General features: G+C 54.3%; 1 protein-coding gene across 1 annotated transcript; it reads left to right on the forward strand.

Moving 5' to 3' along the window:
* The first annotated feature begins 2,169 nt into the window (after positions 1–2,169).
* Positions 2,170–25,711, forward strand: LOC130026601 (polypeptide N-acetylgalactosaminyltransferase 12-like). The gene is made up of 9 exons (XM_056117442.1): positions 2,170–2,210; positions 10,052–10,221; positions 11,271–11,451; positions 13,037–13,222; positions 15,978–16,095; positions 18,070–18,246; positions 19,403–19,534; positions 21,083–21,196; positions 25,565–25,711. Exons 1-9 carry the CDS (start codon positions 2,170–2,172, stop codon positions 25,709–25,711), a joined length of 1,266 nt encoding a protein of 421 aa, XP_055973417.1.
* The last annotated feature ends 230 nt before the right edge of the window (positions 25,712–25,941 follow it).

Below are 25,941 nucleotides of genomic sequence, written 5' to 3' on the forward strand. Positions count from 1 at the left end.
GTTTACAACTGTACCTCAGGATGCCTCTCTAATAAAAATAAAAATAAATTAAAAATATAAATTACACACACACACACACACACACACACACAAGAAACAGTGATGAGGGGTACAGGCAGTTACTGGCTGTTAGAAGTTAGGGGGAGTGGTCAGCTCTTTCAGCCCAGATTCTGTTTTGAACACGTGCTCCCTTCATATCTTACTGAGTAAGTTTCCTTCAAGAAAACTATCTTGCAGGATTAGAGAGGTAGTCCAGAGGGTAGGGCATTTGCCCTGTGGACCAGCCAATCCAGATGTGACCCAGGGCACCCCATATGATCCCGAAACCCCACCAGGAGTCGTCCCTGAGTACAGAGCCAGGAGTGAGGCCTGAGCAACACTGGGTATGTCCCTCCAAAAATCTCCAAGTATGCGAAAAAGAGGAGGGGGAAGATGGGAGGGACGGTTCTTATTGCAGTGGGACTCGCTGGAGAATTTGGGAATTTCACACGCACCATTGTAAACTGGTATTCCTTTCGGGATGCAATGTAGAAAAATCAACGGTAAGTTAAAATTTTAATTTTGAAAAAGATACAAGAGGTCGGCAGATAGTAGAGCGGGACGGGCACTTGGGCTCTCTGACTTCAATCTCTGGCATCCCATAGAGTCCCTTGAGCATGGCTGGGACTGATCCCTGCTGTGGTTCCAAAACCAAATAAGGAAACAAACAAGGAAATGTAATATATCAAAAGCTAGAACAGGTGGTGAGGTGTCTGCTTTGCATATTTCTATCCTGGGTTGATTCCTGGCACCTCCTATGGATCCTTGAGCAACATTAGGGGTGATCCCTGAACACAGGACAGGAGACAGGGTCCCCAGTCAAGGGAGGTCTCATCTTTTAGGCCCCTGGAGCAATACCATGGGGGCCTGCACAGGGGACAGATTGCCCAAGTGCTGTCAGCCTTGGGCCTGGCAGTCGGTACTTGACCTCCACATCCCTGGACCCAGAGCAGGATGCCCTGGCTGCCTGTCCTCACTCCCAGCCTTGCGCCCACAGGTGGGACTGCAGGACAAACAGGTGAGTGTCTGCGGCAGCAACAGGAGTAGGTTCTCGGCCTCCCGCAGTAGGACGTGGCCTCTGACCAGTGTTGGTCTCTGAGAATGAGCAGGAGGAGGAGCAGGTGCTACTGCAGAGCCAGCTCCAGATCAGCTGCAAGGGGAGTGAATCAGGACAAGGTGGATATGGAGAAATGACAGAAGGTGCCGGGGGAGACCCACTGTGAGGGTAGGAGCCCGCCTAGGGTGGTGGGAGGAAGGACAGGCCAGGACGCCACCCACTATAATGTATCAAAATCTAGAAGAGGCTAGAGGGGTTGTGGGGGTGTGGACTGGCCCTCACTGCACAGAGAGGGTCCTAGTAGCGGGGAGGCTGCTGGGTCGAGGTAGGGGTAGGCCCCATCTCTAAGGCCTTGGGAGAAAGGCCCCCAGGGGAATGTGCAGGGCACAGGTTACCCGATGTGCTGTTTTCCTTGGGCCTGTGTGTGTGTGTCTGGGCCCTGAATGTTGTGGCTGGGATTTGGACAGGCTTCGACCTTTTTCATGACATAGATGTGCATGCAAGACCAGAAGGTGCAGTGCCTGCAGCTTGGAATGCTGCTGCTGGTACCAAAAGCAGCACACAGCGGCAACCCCACACCTTGATGTCCCACTCACCTGGGCTCCAAGGTTGAGCAGGTGCTGAGGCACAAGCAGATCATGGACCAGCTGCAGCAGGTGCTAACAAGGCAGCAGGCCATGCTGGAGGCCACCTTCAGGGAGCTGAGGGAATCCCAGGTGAGGCGGTGGGCAGGGGCTCAGGGACAGGAAGGCACATCCGGTCCTAGACCTGCCTACTCACCAGGTGCCTTCATCTTTAGGGGATCCTCAGTCCTGAAATCAGGAGCAACTGAGCCCCAGGCCTTGCTGGAATCCCAAGGGTACCCTGAAGAGGGTGAGTGGTGGGGTCAGTCTCCAGGAGGGAGAAGTGCCTGTTGGGGATCTGGAGGTGGGGCTATAGGGAGGTGGAGCCAGGCGGGACCCCTGAGATGCCTCCACCTTCCTTGCTTGGCTGAGACCCTGGAGTGCCCCATAGTCAATCCAGTGTCGAAGAACACGGAGTTGGAGGTGAACATAGTGGAGGTTTGTGAGACCATGACGTCTATGCAAGTCGAGGTGATGGTCATGAAGGACAGGCTGGTGGCGTGTGAGAAGACTAAGCATCTGGATGACTAAGGTCTGAGACTAAGGTCTGGCGTCCAGACCCGGGGAGCGGGATCATGGATTGTGTGAAGAACCCAGAGAGGCCCTCCTGTTCCTGTCTGTGAGGAACAGGAGGCCGCAGACCACAGATCCGGGTCCTGTAATGACCTGCCCCCAAATAACCAGAATCCAGTTCGTCCACTCGAGTTCTGCTGGACAACTTGTTCACCATTAATCCACTTTTTCTGCCCTGATGATGTACCCTGTGTTCTTCAATTCCAACTAATCTAGCCCTGATCCAGTTCTTCCCACCCTCCTCCTTCCTCACTCCTCCCCACTCTTCCACTTTCCCTCAGCACTAGACCCTAGGGATCAAGGGGGCAGAAAGGTCCCCCAACACTAGACCGCAGGGATCAGTGGGACAAAAATGTCTCCTACCTCTAGGCACCAGGGATGTTGGGAGCAGAAATTTAAACTGGGCCACACTCCAACCTCAGTCATGATAGCTTCAAAAGCCAAACAAGGGCTTGAGGTGGGAGCTCTCCCTCCCCAGTACACAGCCCCGTTTCTGCATATGGCAGCCCTGAAGCTAACGGGAGCTTGAAACATCGAGCAACCAGTTCTAGACACTCTTTGGGGGCTGTTTGGGCACTAATGAATTGAGAAGAGGAGAGAGGAAGGAGGCATGCTGGGTCACTCTCTGACAGTCACTGTCCTATTTCCAAGCTTGTTTCAATAAATGGATCCATCCCAGGCCGTGTGGGTATGTGTCTTGGGCAAGGTGGGTCCTGCCGGCAGTTGGCAGTTGCTTCTAGATTGTGGGTGGCCCTTGACATGAGATTCACCATGTCTAGAGCCTGTCACCTGCATGCCCCTGAAAAGGGTCAAACAGAATTCTTACTCACCTGTAATTCCGTCTTTTACCTACCCTGTCAAAATCATATTCATCTACCCCAATCTTGTCTTTCTTCCCTCTTCCTTCCCGCCCTTCTCCTCTCCCCCTCCTCCTTCCTGCCCCCTCCCTTCTCCCCTCCTCTGCCCCTTCCCATTGAGGAATGGGGCTATGGGACTATGAGGCTCTGCGGCTACACAAAGCAATTGCAGACGTGCCCCCATGGCAGGGATGCTGCGTACTAGGAGTGGCGAGATGACCCAAACAGAACAACATTGAGACTCATACTCTGCATGTAAAAAAGTTACACAGCCTCCAAGGAGGCTCAGATAGAGCAGAGAGCACCAAATAAAGGGTGTTGGGAGGATCCTCCCAGGGTGGGAGAAGCATGCTGAAAGTAGACTATAGACCAACCATGATTGCCACTCAGTGCCTCTCTTGCAAACCACAGCACCCAAAAGGAGAAAGAGAACAAGGGGGAATGCCCTTCCACAGAGGCAGGGTGGGGAGGGGGGATGGGGGGGGTGGGAGGGATGCTGGGACCCGTGGTGGTGGAGGATGGGCGCTGGTGGAGGGATGGTTACTTGATCGTTCTGTGACTGAATACCAAGCAGGAAAATTTGTAAGTCTATAACTGTACCTCATGGTGTTTCAATAATAAAAAAATTTTAAAAAATACTTGGATAAAAAAGTTACACAGCCGCCAACACATCCATATATGCAGAAACAAACTCAAAACATGAAATAAAAACCCAATCAAAAAATAAATCCAAAGAAATAAATTTCAATTTTTAATATGAAATATAGAGATCGTGTGGTCTCACCATGTTTCGCGCTTGTCCCTATCCCTCCCCGAGCGCGCCCCTCTTAGCCTTTCCAGAGGGTTCAGGGCTTCTTTCTTATGGTCGTTATCCGGATGCCACTCAGCTTGGAAACTGCTCCTGAACTGTTCAGTGGTTCTGAGCAAGAGATTTAATCCACTGCTTCTTGCAAGTCAGAGGATGGGGTCCCATCCGATAGGCAGAAAGGCTGGGGTCGCGAACGTTAGAGTGGGTTTTCACACCAAAATCTAGAGTCGCAAAAGTTAGACGTGGGTTTTCACATAATCCCAGGGACTGTGCCATCTGGGCAATTGGTAGCCACTGGGGCCCTTTGTTAGTCATCAGTGTCACCCCTGAATGGGGACCTGGAGGTAGATAGTTTGTTTACCTCTGTGGCACAGCGAGAGATCAGAGCCCCCTGCCTCAGAGACAGGTATGCCCAGACCTCTGCCAATGGCCCTACTCAGGGTCAGGCCACCTAGAGCCTGCTGCCCTTTCTCAGGCACTAAGAGGATCAACCTCAATGCCTCTGGAGCCCTACTGCTGATTTGAGATGGCTTCTTTTAGGTTATTTGTTTTTCTTTTTTTCACTTCTAAATGCTCATTCTTCCAGGAGGTGTGGTGCCCAGCCTCAACCAAGAGCTGGAGCAGAGCCTCTGAGGGTCTCTTTCAGTCCTCTTGGCTTCTGACACTAGGACCGAATCATCTACAGACTGCAGGATGGTGCATTCCAGGGCTCCAACAAGGATTTCCTTAAGTCCAGAGCCAGGGTCATCCTGAAGAAGGTGGCCAAGTTTTTGAATCCTTGGGCAACGGGTCCACACTAACTGAGGATTCCTCCTGTCTCTGGATCCTTTGGCCCAAAGGCAAACGGGGGTCTGCTTCCTGGAACAATTTCCAAAGGGAGAAACACATCTTTTGAGGTTCAAGCCTGTCAATCATTGGGCACTAGAGGAAAACAGACTCAAGAGAGTGGAAGGGCTGTGTACCACAAGGTGACCAGCAGGAGCGACACACTGTCTCGGCGCAGGTCATGACTTCTCAACTGAGGCCAATGGGTTGCTCCCAGTTGAGCTGCATCCCACCACTATTCCTGCCTCCCAGACCTGCGCAGTATCTTTCCCTATCCCTAGCCACACCTCACGGTCTACCTGACATTGTCACTGTCTCTGGAGGCTCACTCCTAGCATGAGTTTACCAGCAGAGGGGCATGATACTGCCATTAGAGGGCGCCTGGAGAGGGTATTTTCCAAAGTGGGAATACACAGTGTCAAGGTGGACATTTATTTGTGCTTCTAGCTCTGTCGGAAGCTCTAACACCAATAAGATACTAAAGTGGGGAACAGGGAGAACCTTGTTTTCCATATGGAACCCCCAGCATCTGCTGAGACCATGGATTCTCGGGCCCAGCAAAAGCAGGGAAGGGCTGCAACTCCGATACCTTCATCGAGCTCTGCTTCCTATGTTGCCCTGTCTTGGAGGTCATGGGGCGACCGTTTCCACGAGGCTTTTCTTGGGAGTGTAGGTACCAAGTTACCCTGCCTTCCCTGCCTGCCTGGGGACTCCCTGTGACTCTGTCAGACTGTCCAAGTGGTCCTGGTGTCAGTAGACATTTCTGGAACCTACCCAACTTTGAATGTCTGCCACTCCCATTCACAGAGGGTCACAGCTTGTCTGCTGTCATATTGGCACTTTGTTCTCTCCTGCAGTTTGGCATGGCCCTCTGGGCCAATGATCTGGGGCCTGCCTTCTGCCCCTCCCCATCCTCCACCCCTGAGTCCGGCTCCTGCTCTGGCTCCCCTCTTTCTCCCTGCCCCTTGTCTGCCCTGCCAGTTCTCGCCTCCTCTAGACCAAGGGCACACTGGAGGTGCTGGGGTCTGGCCTTAACCTCTCCACTGGGGTAGTGCTGTCTCCACTGGAGGTGCTGGGCCCTGACCTTAACAACTCTATTGGGGTAGTGCTGTCTCCACTGGACGAGTGGCAGTGCCACCCAGCCTCCATGCTCTCTGCCAACTCCTCCTGTGCACCAGGTGCCACTGCTTTGGTGTTGCTCTTTTTCCTTTTGGTCTTGTCTTGCTTTCTCCCCTGCTTGGTAGTGAGTTTTGTTGTTTCACAAATGAGAATTGCAGCACTAATATAATCTTGAGTTTTCAACGACTATGAACACATACGTACTTTGCCAAAATTTCTGCCTAAAGCTAACTAAAAACCAAGCAGCAGGGACTGGAGTGATAGCACAGTGAGTAGGGTGTTTGTCTTGCACGGGGCTGACCTGGATTTGATTCCCAGAATCCCATATGGTTTCCTGAGTACCACCAGGAGTAATTCCTGAGTGCATGAGCCAGGAGTAACCCCTGTGCATCGCTGGGTGTGACCCATAAAGGAAAAAAAAAAGCACATTTTGGCAAGTGGGAGAACATGATGAGATAATAGTGCTAATGGAATGAACAGCTCCAAAGTCTGAACACCGCACAAGGCGAGAGATCAGTTTTACAGCAGATCTGATAGGCGATGGGGTATTACCCAGCAGCTGACCGGAGAGTATGGAACAAGAAATGACCAAGCTTTCTTGGTGCAGATAAGGATCTGGAGCATATGAATAACGTAGGAAAATTTGGGGGATTTTCCCAGGTTTCTAAGTTGAACAGTGTGACAGACCACCTCTGGAACCTCCCGGGTGATTTCCGTGGCTGTCTCGTCTCTCCCAGACCCTGTGCCTCATGGCAGCTCCTGCTCTCCAGGATAGCCTGTCAGAAGTTAGCCTGCAGGAAATGTGGGCAGAGGTCCCTTCTCCTCTTCAGCAGGGCTCAGGAGATCCTAGTATCAGGACTTGAACAGGGCTGGGCTGCATCAAGGCAAGCACCTTAAACCCTGCAATATCCCTGGGGCCCATTCTTGAAAAGTCTGAAAGTGCTTGGGAGTGGAAGCTTCGGGTTCCACGGGGGTATCTCCCTGGGCACTGTGCCGGACAGATGGGGGAGTGGGGCATCTTTAAGGGAGCCCAACTCTACAGGAAGGAGATTTAGGTGGGAAGCAGCTGAATGAAAAGTACTGCTTGGAGCAGGGTATTAGTACAGCAGGTAAAGTGATAGTCTTGCACACTGCTGACGTTGGATCAATGGGCCCCCCTAGGTCCACTAGGTATGGTCCCTGAACTAAGTCAGGAGTAAAGCCTGGGTGTGGTGCCAGCACCCAAAGAAAAGTGCTGCAAGCAGACAGGGCCGGCCTTTTCCCAGTGCCCTAAGGAAGGATTGCTCAAGTTCTTAGAGGCCATAAGAGGGATTTCCCTGCTAGTGGGAAGGGGTGAGGGAGGGAAAGGGGGTGACAGCACTGGCCCTCCACTTGTGACACTGCCTGAGCAGTGACAGTCCACTTGGACATTCCACAGTGGCCTGACTCAGGCCAGGACTTGGCTGCTGCTTTGACACAAAAGTGTCCTGAAAATGTGTGTCAGGGTCCTCAGGAGGGAGAAGCCCCCAATGGGGGTCAGGAGGCAGGACACCCGGGGGGTCGGAACCAGGCTGACTCTGCCCCCGAGCCCTCCACCTCCCTTGGTTGGCTGAGAGCCTGGGGCTGCCCCGCAGTCTATCCAGTTTCAGTCAATCTAAGGACACTGAAGTGGAGGCAAACACAGTGGAGATCATAAAGCCTGAGGAGCTGGAGGTGGTAACAGTCAAGAAGGACAAGCTGGTAGTGTGGGCAAGACTGTGCATCTGGAGGCAGAAATCTCCCCCAACACTGGGCACCGGGGATGTGGGGGGCAGAAATGTCCCCCAATAATAGACACTAGTGGTCTGGGAGGCAAAAACAGGCACCAAGCAGTAGGCACCAGTGACATGGGGTGCAGAGGTTTCCCCTAACAATAGACAGCAGGGTTCCAGGGACAGAAATGTTCACAATTACTTGGCACCAGGGATGAGCAGAGCTGAAATTTCCTCCAGAAAATAACACTAGGGATGTTGGGGAAAATTGTTTTCTAATACTAGACACAAGAGCTCTGGGGGGAGAAATGTCCCACAACAGAGAACAGAGCTCAGATAGGAGACATGTCCTCCAACACTACACAATTAGAAGTCCCCAGAGCAGAAAGTAGAAATAGTCCAAAGAGTAGCAATAAGAAATGAACACCTCCCCACCCCCTACCTTAGACTATATTCCAGGAGAGAGGAGTGGAGAATGCCTCCTCACCCCTGCTTTCCCACCTAAATGTTCAGATAATTCGGGTTTGTGCGCTGTCCTTGCATGGTCCAGGGCATTTTCCACTTTTTTGAGTTAAAATTCTGTCCAGAAGGCCAGAGAGAAGTCTCAGGAGACTCAGTACAGGCTTGGGATGCATGAGGTCAAGAACGTTCCCTGGCACCACAGCGTCTCCTGATCACAAAGGTCACCACAGCGTCTCCTGATCACAAAGGGTCAATGAAGCAATACTTGGAAGGATCTCAGTGCTTAGAGGAAACACTCATTCAGAGCATCCGATTTTCAAAACAGCACTTGGGTACAACCATCTACCCCTACTTGACCCAGGGAAAACGAGGCCACACTCAAACCTTTGGTTCATGGGCTACAGACCAAGCAAAAGTCTGAGCCGAGAGCTCCCCGTTCTCCTGTGCACTTTTTCTATTCTGGAAAAGGAAGTCCTGAAAAGGATGGAGGCTGGAACAGTCAGCAACTGAGTTCTAGGCACTACCTGGGACAGTTTAGGGGATCATTAATTGGTGGCAGAGGAGAGAGAGGGGAGAGGGCTGAATCAGTCTCCCTGACAGCCACTGTCCTGTTTCCAAGATTGTTTCTACAAATAGATGCATTCCAGCCTGTGTGGGTGTGTGGCATTGGGTGGGGCGGGTCCTGCCAGGGAACGGCTCATGCTTCTTGATGAAGCATGAGCTGTCCTGTGGGGGTCTCCCCATGGATCAGAACCTGACATGACATGCCCATGGTGCCTGTTGCGTCTACACCCCCGCTGCAGTGTCCACCGGGAAGAGCCCCCACCTTGCCCCCAATGCTTCGCGGGTGCCAGGCCCCCTAGTGGCCAGATCATGCCTCAGGTAAAGGACCTGCAAACCTCCAGGTATTTCCCAAATGTCTCAAGGACTGGATGGACTTTCTCTGCCCAGAGCCTCACCCCAGTGTGGAACCCTTCACTGCCCACAGGCTCCCCAGACAGCACAAGCCCACAGTGACCCTGTGCCCCACCATCAGAGATGGATTTGATTCTCAGCCAGGCATACGTGTTCCCGAACCTCCTCTCCCCACAAGGCTGCCCCGTGGTGTCCACCAGTGTCCCTAGCATTCTTGTGCCCCAGCCCCAAGCCTCGCATGAGTCAAACGTGTCTGTGAGGAGACTTGGGGCGTGGGAGGAGGGGATGAGTGGAGGGTACATGAGTTTGTGGTATGCAGGAACGGGAGACGGTCGGAGGGAACGGACACCCCAGACAGGTGTTCTCCACACAGGGATTTTTCCAAGTGGTTCTGGAAGGAGGGCAGGGAGAGTGCCAGGCAGAGGAGGAGAGAGCTGAGTAGAAGCTGGGCAGTGGGGTTGAAGTGGGAGTGGACAGAGGTGAAACCTGCACAGCCTGAGGATGGAACCGTCTTCCTGTCTTTGGAGCCTGCCTAGGTTTTGGGTGGCAAAACTGTGAACGTTGCTGCCCAGCTTAAATACACAACCTCAGAGCAGGGAGAGAGCTCAGGGTCAGGGGACCGTGTGAAAAGACCCAAGTGCCTCCTTGGACACTGCCTGCCTCCTGGGCACCATCAAGTTTGGCTCTGGGGGATCCCATCCCGGCCCAGGGATGGCCCTGTAGCATTGGATCTGAGCCAGGTTCATCATTGGGCCATCTGTCCCTGGAGGCCATGTCAACAGTACGACTTCGTGGGTGACCCAGCCTGCCCTTACCAGAGTGACTTCAGGCTTTTTGGGTGTCGTTGTACAACCTTTCTTGGGAGCTACCGAGGCTTCCAGGAGGCTCCAGGGCAATGCATTTCTAGAAGATGCGACCAAATTCTATGGCAGGTCTCAACCATGACTGACGTTCCCTTCAGAGGTCCTTCGAAGCACCGTGCCAGGCCTGGGATGCCCCGGTGCAGGGTGTTCCCCGTCCCTGAGGCTGTGTTGCTTCTGCAGGTGCAGAGAGCAGAAGTACAATTATGAAAGTCTGCCAACGACGTCCGTGATCATCGCGTTTTATAACGAAGCTTGGTCAACCCTAATTCGCAACGTTTACTGTGTCCTTGAGACGTCCCCAGACATCCTGCTGGAGGAGGTCATCCTGGTGGATGACTACAGCGATAGAGGTGCCCGGCCTCCCCTCTTCCCTCCCCTGGCCTCCCCTCCCCCACCCCGCCCTCCCTTGACCCCCATCCTCCCCTCCCCTGCTCTTGCCTCTGAGCTCTGTCTGGTTCTCGCTGTGGACGGGTTCTGATTGAAGGCTGTGCTGGGCTGTTCTCTGCGAGGCTCTAGATAACAGTGATTTACAGGAGATAACAGGGAACGTCTCCGTGCAGTTGGGGTATGGCTGTAGAGGGCAGGTGTGGGAGCAGGTGTGGGGGACAGGTGTGGGGGATAGGTATGGGCTATAGGCATGGGGGCACAGGTGTAGAGGGCAGGTGTTGGGGGGTGGGTGTGAGAGAGAGGTCTTGGGGACAGAGGTGGGGGAGAGGTGTTGGGGGCCAACTGTGAGGGAGGGTGTGAGGGCAGGTGTGGAGGCAGGTGTGGGGGCCAGGGGTGGGGACAGGGGTGAACACTCGCCTTCTTTGGGGTGCTGTTCTCCCTGGGATGCCCCAGCCTGGCCCCTCCCCTCTCTCTCTCACTCCCACCTGTCCTGAAGGGTGTCCAGGGGACTCGGGCAGCACCTAGTAGGGGGTCTCACCTCCCACCCTGCAGAAGAACAGTCACCTGGCCACACCTGGCTGCAGGGGGCGCTCAGGACTGTAGTCTCGCTTGTTTGTTCTGGGGGCCGCTGGGCGGTTCTCCAGGCTTGCTCCTGGCACTGTGCTCAGGGCTCACTCCTGGTGTGCTCAGAGGACCAGGTGGGGCGTTGGGATCACACATCTTAACCTGGGGGACTGATGTCTTTTGGGTGGTGGCCATGTACTCGGCTGGAAATCGTGGAGAGAGTATTCGGGGTCATTCAGCGTTGCCCATGACAGAGTGCAGGGCAGGTGAGCGTGAGGCGATGCCGATAGAGCCAGCTGGCACCAAGTCCTGACAGTCCTGAGACCTGGGCGTCTGGGTCCAAGGGGGGCACGTGGGAACGTTGCTGGTGGTTCTAGAGTTCTCCATCCCAGCCTTCCCTTGCCCGGGCAGGGCGGGAGTGAGCCGGCTGCCCCATTCTCCTCCCCAGAGCACCTGAAGGAGCGCCTGGAAGCCCACCTGCCCAAGGTGCACCTAATCCGCGCCACCAAGAGGGAGGGCCTGGTGTGCGCCCGGTTGCCCGGGGCTTCGGGGGCCAAGGGCAACATCCTCACCTTCCTGGACTGCCACTGCAAGTGCCACGAGGGCTGGCTGGAGCCGCTGCTGCAGAGGTGCGTGGGCGGTGCCCAGTGGGAACACGGGAGACCCAGCTCCGTGGGCCTCGGGCTCGGCCTGGGTGCCCCGTCCCCCAGTCTCAGGCCACGGCTCCATCCCTGGTCACATGATCAGGGACCCTGGTCTGGGAGCCTTCGAGGGCATCAGGCGCTGCTGTACCCACGGCTTACTTGTGCAGGGGAGTTGCTTTTACTGCCGCTGGTCAGGTGCCTGAGTCGAAAAGTGCTGCCTTGGGCAGAGAGGCCAAGAACAGGATGGTGTGGATCTTATCAGATCACAGCCCTAGGCAGCACATTTTGGTCGTCTTTCCTTCATGCTGGGCTGACTTTCCCAGGTCATCCAGTACCTGTGTTGCCTGGGGCTCCTCAAGTCTGAAGGGACCCACAGAAATGGTGATTCACAGTAATTTCTCTTATGTATTTATTTATTATTTATTTTTTGCTTTTTTGGGTCGCACCCGGCAATGCACAGGGAGTCACTCCTGGCTCATGCACTCAGGAATTATTCCTGGTGGTGCTCAGGGGATTCTGTGGGCTGCTGGGAATAAAACCCGGGTCAGCCGCGTGGAAGGCAAATGCCCTACCCACTGTGTTATGCCTCCAGCCCCTGCATTTTATTTTGGGGGGGGGATTTGTGTGTGTGAAGGGGCTTACCCGTGAGTGCTCAGGGCTTACTCTTGGCTCTGCTCAGGGATCACTCCTGGTGGTGTTCAGGGGACCACATGGGGTGCCGGGGATTGAACCAGGGCAGCCACCTATCGGGCAGGCACCTTCCCTGGGGTCCTGTGTCTCTGGCCCCCACCTTCCTTAGCGTCACTAGGAAACCATGAGCAGAATCATGGACAGGAAGCAGATGGCCCTCGCCTGGGTTATTTTTTATCTTCTTACCCCTGTAGTCTTAAACTAAGCTTTTAAGTATCATTCTTTGAAAGGGTTTTAAATGCAGGGGGGAGGGGAACCACTCCAGGCTGCCCTTCCCCCAGACCCACCTTACTCCCTCCACTTCCTCCCTCCTGATGCTGCATCACTATTGTCAGCTACCCCCAGATTCCTCCGGGTGGGCTGTGCCCCCATATGGCGTGGACCAGGATGCGGGGGGAGGGGTTCAGGGTCTGCGCAGCTGGCCTCTGGAGCACACGCACCCACTGTCTCCTCTCCCAGGCGTGGGTGTCCATCATCTGGCCCCCAGCCTCACCCTGCTGCTCTCTGCCCTCCCCATCTCTGTCCTCAACCACTCTGGCTCCCTTCATGGCTTCTTTCTCTTCCTCAGCTTCAAAGAGGGTCCCGGCAGCTGGACTCCCAGGGGCCCAGGCCAGTGCCAGGGGCTGAGAGCAGAGCCATCATCGTGTCTCGCTCTCCCTCTGAATCCCAGGCTGGAGGGTGGCATTGGGGACTGATGCCATGCAGGGTCCAGAAGCAGGGGACCTGAGGGCACACACTGGCCCTGAGTGGAGTGGGAGCGAGCACGGCTTGGATGGGGGGGCTGTTCCTGGTCACCCAAGTCCTGGCCACATCTGGGTGGTGTGCGTATGTGTGCGTGTGTGTGCGTGTGTGTGTGTGTGTGTGTGTGTGGTCACTGCAGGATCGGGGAGGAGGAGACGGCGGTGGTGTGCCCCGTGATCAACGTTATTGACTGGAACACTTTTGAGTACCTGGGCAACTCCGGAGAGCCTCAGATCGGTGGCTTTGACTGGCGGCTGGTGTTCACGTGGCACGTGGTCCCTGAGCGGGAGCGGAAGCGGATGCGGTCCCCCATTGATGTCATCAGGTCAGGACTGGCTGGGAGTGTAACACCCCCCCCCCCCAACAACTGCAGCAGACGCCCGGGAGGAGGGCAGGGATGCTTCGCTGGGGCCCCACCTGGTTTTGTTCTAAAGCATCTGCTGATTATTTTTTTACTCTACACCCACCCCGCTCTAAGTGTGGGGTTCATATTCATTGGCCTATTTTGTTTATTTAAAAACAAAGGTGAGGGGGCTGGAGAGAGAGTTCAGTGGGTAGGGCGCTTGCCTTGCAGGAGTTTGCCCTGGGTTCGATCCCCCAGGCACCCTGTTATGGTTTCCCGAGCACCGCCAGGAGTGATTCCTGAGTGCAGAGCCAGAAGTTGCCCCCGAGCATTGCCGGGTGTGGTCCCAAAGCCAAAGCCAAAACAAGATAAATAAAAATAGGGTGAAGTATGTATCCTAAAATGTACTGCTCTGACCGTTCTTAAATATATAACTTGGGAGACTCAAGCGCGCTTTCCCCTCGACCTCGCAGAATCTCTCCAACCGTCAGGCGGTGTGTGTCAACCCCAGCCCCTAACGGCTCCATGGCCTCTAACACACCCCCACAAAAACTTTCCCCCTTCCAGACGCCTCACGCGAATGAGGCCACCACGCTTTGTCCCTTCGCGTTTGCCTTCTTGCCGGTCCCGAGATGTTTGCCTTGGGAACCCATAATTCTGCCTTGTGTCAACGTGGCCGGTTTTGTTGGCCCCTTCACCTCCGGTGGGTGTGTCCGCCGTCCAGGAGTTGTGTGCCATGCCCCGGGGAGGACTGATATCACAGGTGCCCTGCCCCCTGGACTGGTGCCAGTCTCCAGGGCCCGAGGTGGCTGGCTGCCACTTCCGGCTGTCCACGTGGGCGTGGGGTTCTGGGTCAGGTGGCGACTCCATGGTGACGACTCTGAGCACTTAGCGGCAGGCCTCTGTGGGACTGACGCCAGTTAGGGGATGGGTGAGGGCGCAGGGTGAGGGCGGCCGAGAGCCAGCGTTGGTCAGTGGGTGAGCCTGGGTCTGAGCCCGGCTGCTCGCGTTCTGTTTCATTTGTTTGGCTTAGTTTTTGGGCCACACTTGCTGAGGCTCGGGGTTACTCCTGGCTCTGCACTCAGGAATTACTCCTGGTGCCTCGTGGTGAGGGAGCTGGTGGGCACAGGATGGGGTGCAGGGACCAGGCATGTGTTAGGAGGCTCTGCAGACTTCCCCGTCAGAAATGCGGGCGAAGGAGAAGACGGAGGCTGAGACTGGGGGGTGGGGGGACCTCAGGGGCGGTGGGGGGATTTGGAGAACCTGATTGACATCTGGGAAAAAGGACGGATTGAGGGTGGCACCCGGATTGCTGGAGTGGCCACTGGGGGGCCGCTGGCATTGCCCCTCACACAGAAGATTTAGAGACTGAGGCAGAGGAGGAGGGATCATGTGTCAGGTCACAGATGCAGCCTGTGATGTCGAGACATACTCCCTCCCCCCCAACTCCCTCCTCCAGTGCACACATATGAAGACATGTGCACAAACCCACACACATGCACACATGCAGCAGCTTCATGGTCAGTTGCCTGCCCCTCCCACAGTCTCATCTCAGTTTTTTTTAAATGTAGGAGTACTGCTATTTATTCAGCCACTGATTAGCTGATTGAATTGTGCATGAACTCCACACATCATCTCAGCTTTCTTGCATGTTTCAGTCACCATGTTCCCTAATCTTATACCCTAAAGCCATGTGAATGTGCTCTCATGCTGGCACCCCTCCCTCCCTCCCTTTTCCCTCCTTCCCTCCCCCACTCCTTCCTTCCTTCCTTCCTTCCTTCCTTCCTTCCTTCCTTCCTTCCTTCCTTCCTTCCCTCCCTCCCTCCCTCACTCCCTCCCTTTTTTCTTACCCTCCCTCCCTCCCTCTTTCCTTCCTTCCTTCCTTCCTTCCTTCCTTCCTTCCTTCCTTCCTTTCTTCCTTCCTTCCTTCCTCCGTCTCTCTCTCCCTCCCTCTCTCTCTCCCTCCCTCCTTCTCTCCCTCCCTCCTTCTCTCCCTCCCTTTTCTCTCTCTTCTCTCCCTTCCTTGGTCTTCCCTCCCTCCTGTTCTTCCATCCCCCACCAAGGAGTCCCACTGACCTTTACCGTGTACTCTGAGCCTGCAGTGCTGGGAGGGCCCCCCAGTGCCACCACAGGGACCCGGCTGCCACCAGTTTCCCACACCCACATCTGCACTCTGGGGTGCTTCCCTTCCAGCTTTCGACCTGAGCCACCTCTGGGGGCCGGGGAAGATGCCATGCCTGCTCAGTGGGGTTGGGGGAATCGAGGGCTTCAGGAAAATGTGATAGAATCATCTTTCTTGGCCTCCAGCAGACCCCAGCTGCATCTGTGAGTGCCTGGGCTCTGCTGTGAGACCACCACCAACGCCCACCCCGCCACCCTCCCAGCCATGTGCTCTCTCCGCCCTCTCTCCGGGTCCATCTGCAGCTGCCGGGGTCCTCTCATGCTTAGACTTTGCCCATGCTGAGGCCTTCCCAGCACCGTTCATTCCTCTGTACTGGACACGCCCCGGGCCTGTACCCTCTCCGCCCTGGAAACAGCTGTCCCTGCCCTTGACCCCTCGAGAGCACATGCATCACACCAGTTCTGTGATTATTTGGAGGGGTCTGGGAGCTTCCCCAGCTAGGACTCCCAGCAGAGCCCCCCCACCACCAGTGCTCCCAGACTGATGAAGGCAGATCAGGCCTGGGTAAGGGTTCCTGCGGCTGGCACTGAGACGTAGGTGTTGCAACTCTTCCAGGTCCCCGACAATGGCTGGTGGGCTGTTTGCTGTGAGTAAGAAATATTTTCAGTATCTGGGGTCTTATGATACAGGAATGGAAGTTTGGGGCGGAGAAAACCTCGAATTCTCCTTTTGGGTCTGTCTCTCTTTCTGTAGCCGTGCTTGTCTGTCTCTCTCTCTCTCTTCTCTCTCTCTCTCTCTCTCTCTCTCTCTCTCTCTCTCTCTCTCTCTCTCTCTCTCTCTCTCCATGCCTCTGTCTCTCTGGATTTCATGAAAACCTGTTGGACTTTTCCCCGCCTTGGCCTTTTGTCCAGTGTCCTGAGAGTGGACACGTGGACAGCCTATATATGTGCTTCTCTCATCTGACCTTCTCACAGAACGTGCTTTTAACTAGAAAAGCAGGAGGCAGGGAAGGAACCTCCTAGGTCCCCTGGTTCTTTTCTTCCCCTCTGCTGCCCTGGGCCGAGGTTGGCCCCAGACACAGCATCCTGCCTCCTGGTCCACCTTTGGTCGCCGGGCTTGCTGAGCTCTTTAGGAAGTCGCCTCTGTATGTATGTAGCAGGGTGACTTTCAGAGTCTGACACCGAGAAGAATTCTCGGGAGAGCTTGTTAAAGGGGTCAGGTTCAGTGGCTGGACGTGCAGGCCGGAGCAAGAGTCACATTCTAAACGAGTGAACCCCCTGAGGCCGCCCTCTGCCCTCAGAATCCCCGAGTGACAGTTCTGTGAGAACCCCCGCCATTTCCGTGGGATTCCCAATGAACTTGTGTCTGGCATATTACATTTCAAGACCATATGCCATTGGTCATGCTTTTTGATGATGTTAAAATTTTCTGTTTAATTTTTTTTTTGGCTTTTTGGGTCACACCCTGCGATGCTCAGGAGTTCCTCCTGTCTCTGTGCTCAGAAATTACTCCTGGCGGTGCTTGGGGGACCATATGGGATGCTGGGAATCAAACTTGGGTCAGCCTCGTGCAAGGCAAACGCCCTACCCACTGTGCTATCGCTCCAGCCCCTCTGTTTAATTTTTGTGAGAATTTTTTCATCTTTTCTGATTGCTTGTTTTGTTTTGGGGCCACACACAGTGGGGCTCAGGGGATACACCGGGCTCTACCCTCAGAGATGACTCCTGTCTGTGCTCGAGGGACCCTATGGGATGTCGGGGATTGAACCTGGGTTGGCCCCATGCCAGGCAGTATGCTCTACTCGCTGTACTAGTGTCCTGGCCCCTGGAATTTTTTTTTAAGTAACAGAACATCCCAGCTTTGCATAAAGAGTGAACCAAATAGAAATTTTATCTTCCACGCAGGGCTTTCCTTCTCCCATCGTAAGGTACTGTCCTTTTGGGTCTTATTTTTCAAAAAAAATTTTCTTTTTGAATTTGGTTGAAACCCAAACTCAGGGCTCACTCCTGGCGGTGCTCAGGGGACCGTCGGAGCTGCCAGAAACTGAACCTGGGTCAGGTACATGCAAGGCAGGTGCCCAACCCCATTGTACTGTGTCTCCAGCCCTTCAGCTGCTTTTCTGGATGGTTCATCCTGGGGGCCAGTGGTGGGGTGTGGTGGTTCACACCCCTCTGCCCTTGCATGAGTCTACCTCGTTGGGTTTTGAGGTGTGCTTTTAATGGTCTTTCTGCCTCTCCTCCAGGTGCCAGGCTGCTCTTCCTGTGTCTGGCAGTTCCTCTTTCTCCCTTCCCAACTTCTCTCCTTCCTAGCTGCTTTCCTCTCTTCTCTGGCTAGGAGATCAGGTAATCCGCCCGTGTGGACTGTCACCCACCCACGAGCTCCTGGCCAGGCCCACTCTGGGCCCTGTGAGCCCCACGCATGAACAAACAGTGCATGGGCTTGTGGTCTTGGTTCTGGTGGCTAGACCTTGGGCCGCTCCCTTGTTCTTTGGCTGCGCTCTGGAGCCCGTGTGTGCATGGGGGTGGGTGAGGCAGGGATGGGCGGTGGGGTGAGGAGTGGGGTGGAGGGGGCCGCCTGTTTCATGCCCTGGCGGGTGCGGTCTCGGCAGTGTCTCTTTGGGTGATGCTTGGTGCCCGGCCTCTGTACTCAAGGGACAGCCGTGCCGATGGACCTGCTCCCCTCAACCAGCCACTCCTCTGCCCTGCAGATCTGGCAGTGCGGCGGGACCCTGGAAACGCACCCCTGCTCACACGTCGGCCACGTCTTCCCCAAGCAAGCTCCCTACTCACGCAAAAAGGCTCTGGCCAACAGTGTCCGCGCTGCCGAAGTGTGGCTGGATGAGTTCAAGGAGCTCTTCTACCACCGCAACCCCCACGCAAGCCTGGTGAGCTCCTCCCATCCGCCCCGTCTGCCTTCACCCCTGCAGGCCTCCTCAGAACCAACCCCCCCTTCCTCCTCCCTCCTCCCTCTACCCTCCGTGCCCGCACATCCACTTCCGGAGGGAGAAGCTGCGGTGGGCCTTGGTGAGGCCAGTGGGGGACTACTTGATTCCTCCATGGTTGTGATGACCCTCTGCTGATGTCTCTTGATGCCCACCCGGCCTTGAGAATCACAGCCAGCAGCTCATGCTGCCCACCCCAGGTTGGGGGACCCTGAGCTTGTTGCTTCTAGGAAAATCAGGGCTGGGTTTCAGCTACCTCCAGCCACTGCATGTTCTTCAGATCGTGGGTATTTCTGTCGTGGAGGGGAGGTCAGGCCCCATGCCATGGTCGCCAGGGCCTCTTCCTGGCTCTGCACTCAGGGATCATGCCTGGTGATTTTTTTTCTGGGAACCAAATGAGGTGGCAGGGACCAGGGCAGGGTGGCCACCTGCCAGGCAAGCGCCCTGCCCTTTGCACGAGCTCTCTGGTTCCTGTTTACTTATGACCCCCACCTGGAGGTGCTTGGGTTCTACCCTTGACTCAGTGCTGGGGGTTCCCTGCCGTGCCGGGACTCGGACCTGGGCCTCCTGTATGTGCTCTTGACCATTGAGCTATCTCTTCAACACAGAGTATGTATGTGTGTGTGAGTGTGTGTGTGTGTGTGTGTGTGTGTGTGTGTGTGTGTGTGTGTGGTGCCGGGGATGGGTCATGCATATGTGCGCTATCTCATCTCATCCCAGCCCCGTCTCTTGGCTTTGCATGCGTGTCTACCTCAGCCAGCCTTCCTCAATCTGTCCCATTGAAGAAGTGCTGTGTGTCCAGGGATGCCCACAGGGCTGGGGTTTGGGGCTCCCATCATGTCCTAGGCGCTTCATGACCATCGAGGTGCACTGGGTCTCCCCAGGCTGGAGCTGGGCAACGGGGAACCCTGTGTGTGTGTGCGCACGCATGTGTGTGTGTGGGGGGGGGTGGTACCCCGGCTGCCACAGCTCTCTCCCTAGGCACCCACCCACACCTGCACAGCTAGGGCTTGGGGGCATCATCACGCCCCAGGACTGGGGTGGGGTGGAGTGGGGGACTGTGGAGGACCTTCAGGCTGACCGCATGGACCCCCCTCAGGAGTCCTTTGGAGACGTGACCGAGAGGCAGCAGCTCCGTGAGAAGCTCAAGTGTAAGGACTTCAGGTGGTTCCTGGAGAACGTGTATCCTGAGCTGCACGTGCCCGAGGACCGGCCCGGCTGCTTCGGGATGGTGAGAGGGCTGCGCCCGGGGGGGCTGCCGGCAGGGTCCCCACCCCCTGCATGAGGCAGGTCCTCGATGGGGTCCCTTGGGCTCCCCAGCCCCGGCCCTCTCCCCGGCTCTTCCCCTCCCCCGGCTGGGTTTGGCTCTCAGCTCGCTCACGTGGGAGCATGTGAACGAGAGTCAGGTTCTGCCTGTGATTTTGTGCATGAGGAGACTGAGGCTTGCCTGGACTCTCCACACCACCTCTACCCATCACATCACTTCACACCCGAGTCTCAGTGTCTGGGCCAGTCAGTCATTCCCACCTCAGGGGTCCTTGGGGACCGGAGGGGGTGGGTAGAGGAGGATGGGGCAGGAAAAGGAGAGTCACTTCTGTTGTTCATCAAAAGAAAGAGAAAAGAAATCTTTGGGGGGGGCAGAAAGATAGTCCCGGGGTTAAGTTTAAACTTTGCCCTCTGTGTGGCCAACCCTAGTTTGATCCCCGGTGCCACACGTGGTCCCCTGAACACCGTCAGGAGTGGCCCTTGAGTACCTCGAAGTATGGCCTAAACACCCGTTCCGCTCCCCCCCAAACCCCTGCACACAAATGGGAAGTATTTGGGCTGTGGGGGTTGGGGTTGGGCTTCACCCGGTGGTGCTCAGTGGTGACTCATGATGGTGCTGGCATCAGACTGGGGCTTGGTTGCCTGCCTGGCAAGTGCCCTCACCCCCCAGACCCTCTCCGGCCCCAGTGCCATTCACTCTGGAGAGAAATCACGCCAAGGTAGAGACTCCCCTCTCCTGGGCTGCACGGCTGGGCGACGCTGCTTCCCCCATTCTGGAAGCCCTTTGGTCAGTACCCAGCGGGCTCTGAACACGTTTGAATCCTTGGCCACTGTGAAGTGTCCAGGTCTCCCGAGGTGCCGAGAGGATCAGGAGGCCGTCGTGGGCTGCCTGCCCCAGGGAGTGTGTCACTCTTGCTCGCCCTGCCTTTGTCTCCTGCGTCCCCACCCCACCCCGTCCCACTGCATTTCTCTTTTGTCCAAGCGCAGCCCTGGAGGGGATGATGGGGCATGATGCTCTTCAGGCCTTTGCACGTGACCAAACTGGGCACTATCCCCAGCATCCCATAGGATTCCCCACCAAGCACCACCAGGTGTGATCTCTGAGCACAGAGCCAGAAGTAAGCCCTGAGCATTGCTAGATGTGATACTCCCCTCCTTCAATCCCCCCCAAAAAATCCAAAATGAATAAATTAAGGAAGCTCTTATTTATTTATTTGTTTACTTTTGGTGTGGGGTCCATGCCTTGCGGTGCTCAGGGATTTACTCCTGGCTCTGTGCTCAGGGATCACTCTTGGCGGTGCTCAGGAGGTCCTGTGGGTTGCTGGGGTTTGTCCATGTGCAAGGCCAGCCATCTGACCTGCTGTACTATCGCTCAGGTCCCAGAAGCTCTTACTTTTGGGCCTGGCTCTTGTGCCAGGCCCTCCTCACTCGCTGTTTCTCCTCCCGCAGCATCCTGGGTTGACTCAGTTGTGTGTAAACCTGAACTGGAAACTCCCATTATGTTTCTTGGTAGCTCCAGAATAAAGGACTGCAAGGACTCTGCTTTGACTATAATCCTCCTGATGAAAACCAGATTGTGGGGCACCAGGTCATTTTGTACACCTGTCATGGCCTGGGCCAGAACCAGGTAGGTGACGCTTCTCTCTGGAAAAAGGCAGCAGGGGCCCCTGGGTTCAAGGTCTTGGGAGCCTCTTAAAGAGGAAAATTGGGGAAGATCTATGTGTGTTGTTGTTTTTAATTTTAATTTTTTTTTTGTTGAATCACTGTGGTATTCAGTTACAGGGCTTTCATGATTGAGTTTCAGTCATACAATGATCAGACACCCATCCCTCCACCAGTGCTCATTTTCCACCACCAATGTTCCCAGTGTCCCTCCTGCCACCCCCATCCCCTGCCTCTACGGCAGACAATTTCTTTCTTACTCTCTCTCTACTTTTGGGCATTATGGTTTGCAATACAGATACTGAGAGGCCATTATGTTTGGTCCTTTATCTACTTTCAGCACCTCTATGTGTGTTTTTTAAAAAGTGAATATTTGACCTCTTCAATTTGTAAAGGTAATAGAGACTCATTGTAAAATATTTGAGAACTAGAAAGTGAAGCAAGTGTGCCCGAGAGGACCTGGAGAAACCGCCTTAGGATGAAGGTGAGTTTCTTGTCCCTCTTTCCTCTATGCACAGACTCTGGATTCTGTGTTTTAACTTAATCACTTAATCACTTAACTTCCCGTTAGTCGTCGATTTGCTCGAGCGGGCGCCAGTAACGTCTCCATTTGTCCCTGTCGCGTGCTAGTGTAGCCCAATGGCATCTGTTCGCTCCAGGAACATGAAGGGCTTCAAACCGATTGTTCATGATCTTGACGAAGAAGTCTGACCATCTGGTAGGTGGGCGGCCACGCGGTCTTTTGACATCCTGTGGAATCCAGTCGGTAACAGCTCTAGTCCAGTGGTCGTCTTTAAACCTCATTACGTGACCAGCCCATCTGATTTTTGACACCTTGGCAAATGAGACAGTGTCCCTGATTCTTGATCGTCGACGGATGTCGGAACTCCGGATTCTTTCTCTCATTTGAGTGAAACGTGATATTCCAAGCATAGCTCTTTCTATTCTTCTTTGGGAGACCTGAATAGAGTTCTCATCCTGTTTGCGTAGGGCCCAGGTCTCTGAGGCATATGTTAATGCAGGAAGAACAGTGGAATCAAAGAGATGTGCCCAGAGCTGGAGGTTCTTCATCCTCTTAGCTATTTCTTCGACGTTCTTGAAGGCGTTCCAAGCCGCTCTCTTCCTCCTGCGCAGCTCGGGTGCCAGGTCATTTGTCATGTTGATCTCTCGACCTAGGTACACATAGCTGTTGCATTCGGAGATGGTCGTTCCATTGAGAGCGATTAGGGCATCAGGTACGAGGCTGTTTCTCATAAACATTGTCTTCGTAAGATTCAGCTGTAGTCCTACCTTTCCACACTCACGGTCAAAGTCAGCCAGCATTTGTGCTGCTTGGCTGATGTTTGGTGTTACTAAAACAATGTCATCAGCACAGCGGAGGTGGTGTAGTTGCCGACCATCTATCTTCACTCCCATTCCTTCCCATTCCAGTCGTCGCATGATGTTCTCGAGGGTGGCACTGAAGAGTTTCGGTGAAATGGTATCAGCCTGCCGCACCCCTCTCTTGACATCAACGATCACTTCTTTGTAGAATGGTGAGATCCTGGTAGTGAATCCGCAATACAGCTCATGGAGGATCCTGATGTATTGGGCTTGAATGCCCTGATTGGCTAGGGCTTCAATGACTGCTTCCGTCTCAACAGAATCAAAGGTCTTCTTTAAATCAATGAACGTTAAACAAAGCGGCATCTTGAACTCCCGAGAAACCTCAATGAGCTTGGTTATCGTGTGGATATGGTCGATGGTGCTGAATCCTTTGCGGAACCCGGCTTGCTCGCATGGTTGTCCTTCATCTAGTGTTCTGCCAATCCTATTTAGGATGACTCGAGTGAACAACTTGTAGATGACAGACAATAGGCAGATCGGGCGATAGTTGCCAATGTCATGGATGTCTCCCTTCTTGAACAGTAGTACGGTCCTGCTGGTTTTCCATTGGGACGGAACCTTGCATTCAGACAGGTAGCGAGTGAAGAGCCGAGCCAGTGTATTGATGAGTACTGACGGCAGGTTTTTCAGGTGTTCAGGTCTGACCTTGTCTGGGCCGGGTGCTGTTTGTTTCTTTACCGACGAAATGGTGTGTCGGATTTCGGAAGGGAGAACATTGGGAACGACATATCCATCCTGTAGAATTTGGTATGTTGGCAAGTGGACATGGCTGTCGAAGAGATTTGAGTAGAAGTCATAGATAATCTTCTCCATTGCCGTTTTGGAGGATGTGATGGATCCATCAGGACATTGGAGGGCAGTCATCTTGGTCTTGTAGTTGGCGAAGGACAGGCGGGCGTTATGAATACTTTTCCCGGCTTCTGCCGCATCTCCCAGTACTTCTGCTCTTTTCTCTTTGAGGTCTTCCTTGATTGCATCTCTGCACTGCTTTGGGAGCTTGGACGTTAGCTTGCGGTTGCCTGAGGCACGCGCCAAACCACGCTGGCGAATTAGCTCAAGAGTTTTTGAAGATAGGTGATTTTTTGTGGCTATCTCTCTCTTGGCGTTCCTCGCACATTCATGGAGGTGCTGAACCAGTCGATCGTATTCCTCGTCAATGTTGTCAACAATGGCATCTTCCCATGTTGCCGCAATAGTACCAAAGAGTTCCCAGTTGGTGGTCATTCTGGGAGTTCTCTTTTTGAACTTTGCAGCCCTTTCTCCCCGCTCTGTGAAGTAGAATTTTGCACGAAGGAGACGGTGGTCCAATCCCGTTCGAAATTTTGGGACAACAGCGACATCAGTCAGGCAAAACCGTCGATTGAATATGATGTGGTCTATTTCCTTGTGGAATCATCCACCGGGAGACTCCCATGTCCATCGTTTAGATTCTGCCTTCTGGAACTGTGAGTTACCATGAATGGTCTTGGTCGACATGATGAACTCAGACAGTCTCTCACCCTGTTCGTTCCATTCTAGGCCATGGGTCCCGATGTGAAGTTCTTCAGCTGATCTTCTCGGTCCTATCTTGGCATTAAAATCACCCACAATGATCTTGTAGAAGGTGTGGTCTTCTTTATAGAACTTCTCTAGCTCCATGTAGAACTTCTCGATTTCTCTTTCATCATAATGAGATGTTGGTGCATAGACAACAAAGATAGAAACTGCAGGCAGTGAGCCACATCATTCAAATGTAAACGTCCAATTCCAGTTGTTAGGCATTCGAATGAATCAATGCTCTTGGCCAAGTTTGTGTTGACAAGTTAAAATTAGTTTTAACTAATTGTCATCATTGTATGTTTATGGTTTATATTTGATTGTTTCCTCTTGCATGATCCATACATGCTCAGATGTCTTCTTTGGGAATATTGTGCCTTTTGACCTCCTGGTGGTTCACATCATGTAGTTCTTTTTTTGTTTTTATTTTTGTTTTTGAGTCATACCTGGGGTTACTCAGGGGTTACTCCTGGCTCTGTACTCAGGAATCACTCCTGGCAGTGCTCAGGGGACCATATGGGATGCCAGGGATTGAACTCAGGTCAGCAAGGCTAACACCCTCTCCACTGTATTATCCCTCTGGCCCTGCACCATGTAATTCTGGAGCGGTGAGATGAACTGATTCTCTGCCTGCAAAGGTAATACAGACTCATTGTAGCTCACGGTCACGGTCCTCCCGTTGTTCATCGATTTGCTCAAGCGGGCCCAGTAACGTCTCCATTGGAGACTTTATTGTTACTGTGTTTGGCATATGGAATACATCACGGGCAGCTTGCCAGGCTCTCCCGTGCAGGCAAGACATTGTAGAACATCTGGGAAATAGAAAATGAAGCAAGCAGTGCCCGATAGGACTCAGAGAAAGCCGTTTGTGCAGTTATGACTAACTGTGCACCAATACCTACAGTTAGAGGAAGAAAAAGGAAAACCCTGCAGATCTGGGTCGGCTCAGGAGGGCACCTACTTGGCCGGAGAAGCTGGATTCCAGCACCCTGTCTCCCTGTGTGACCCAGGCCTGCCCTCTCCCTGGCAGTGCAATTCCTGCCTGCAAAGGACATTTTAGTGATTCCACAGTGCCATTGCTTTGGATCAAACTCCCTCAAGTTTGCCGGGAAGAGGCAGAAAAGCCCAGAGAAGAGAAAGGGCAGCTCAGGCCTCAGAGTTGCCCACTCAGCTACTGAGACCGTCCATTTTCTGGCCAGCTCAAGGGTAGGGACAGCGTGGGGTCTCAAACACTCAGGGAAGAAGCAGAGCATGAGAAGGGGGCCTTGGGGAACTCTGGCCAGACACTCACAGACCCTCAAAACTGGACACTCAGGCTCTCTGCCTGGCCCCTGCGCTCTGATCCCGCCTGGTGTCTGTCCATTTCTCCATGGCCGACAGTAACCGTTGCCCACGGACGGCTCCTTTGCAGTTCTTCGAGTATACATCCCAGAAGGAGATCCTCTACAACACCCACCAGCCCGAGGGGTGCTTGGCGGTGGAGGCGGACGGGGAGAGCCTGATCATGGAGCTCTGCCAGAACCCGGTCCCCGAGAACCACTACTTCCTCCTGCGCTAGGTGAGTGGGCAGTGTCATCTGTGCTGTCAATCTTGGGGCTGAAGTAGACCCCGGGAGTCTCAGGGAGGAGCAGGCCCCAGGCATGCTGTGATAAGGGACATGCTGGGAATGGGGGTGGGGTGGGATGGGGAACTGTTGGCGCCTTTGTCTTGCAGGATCCCTAATGCTTGGCCTGTCTTCTCTAGTTCACTTGGAGTTGCTGGGGGCTGGGCGGGGCTTGGGACCGGCCT

Source organism: Sorex fumeus, unplaced genomic scaffold (assembly GCF_029834395.1).
Source record: "Sorex fumeus unplaced genomic scaffold, SorFum_2.1 ptg000034l, whole genome shotgun sequence".
Taxonomy (NCBI): Eukaryota; Metazoa; Chordata; class Mammalia; order Eulipotyphla; family Soricidae; genus Sorex; species Sorex fumeus.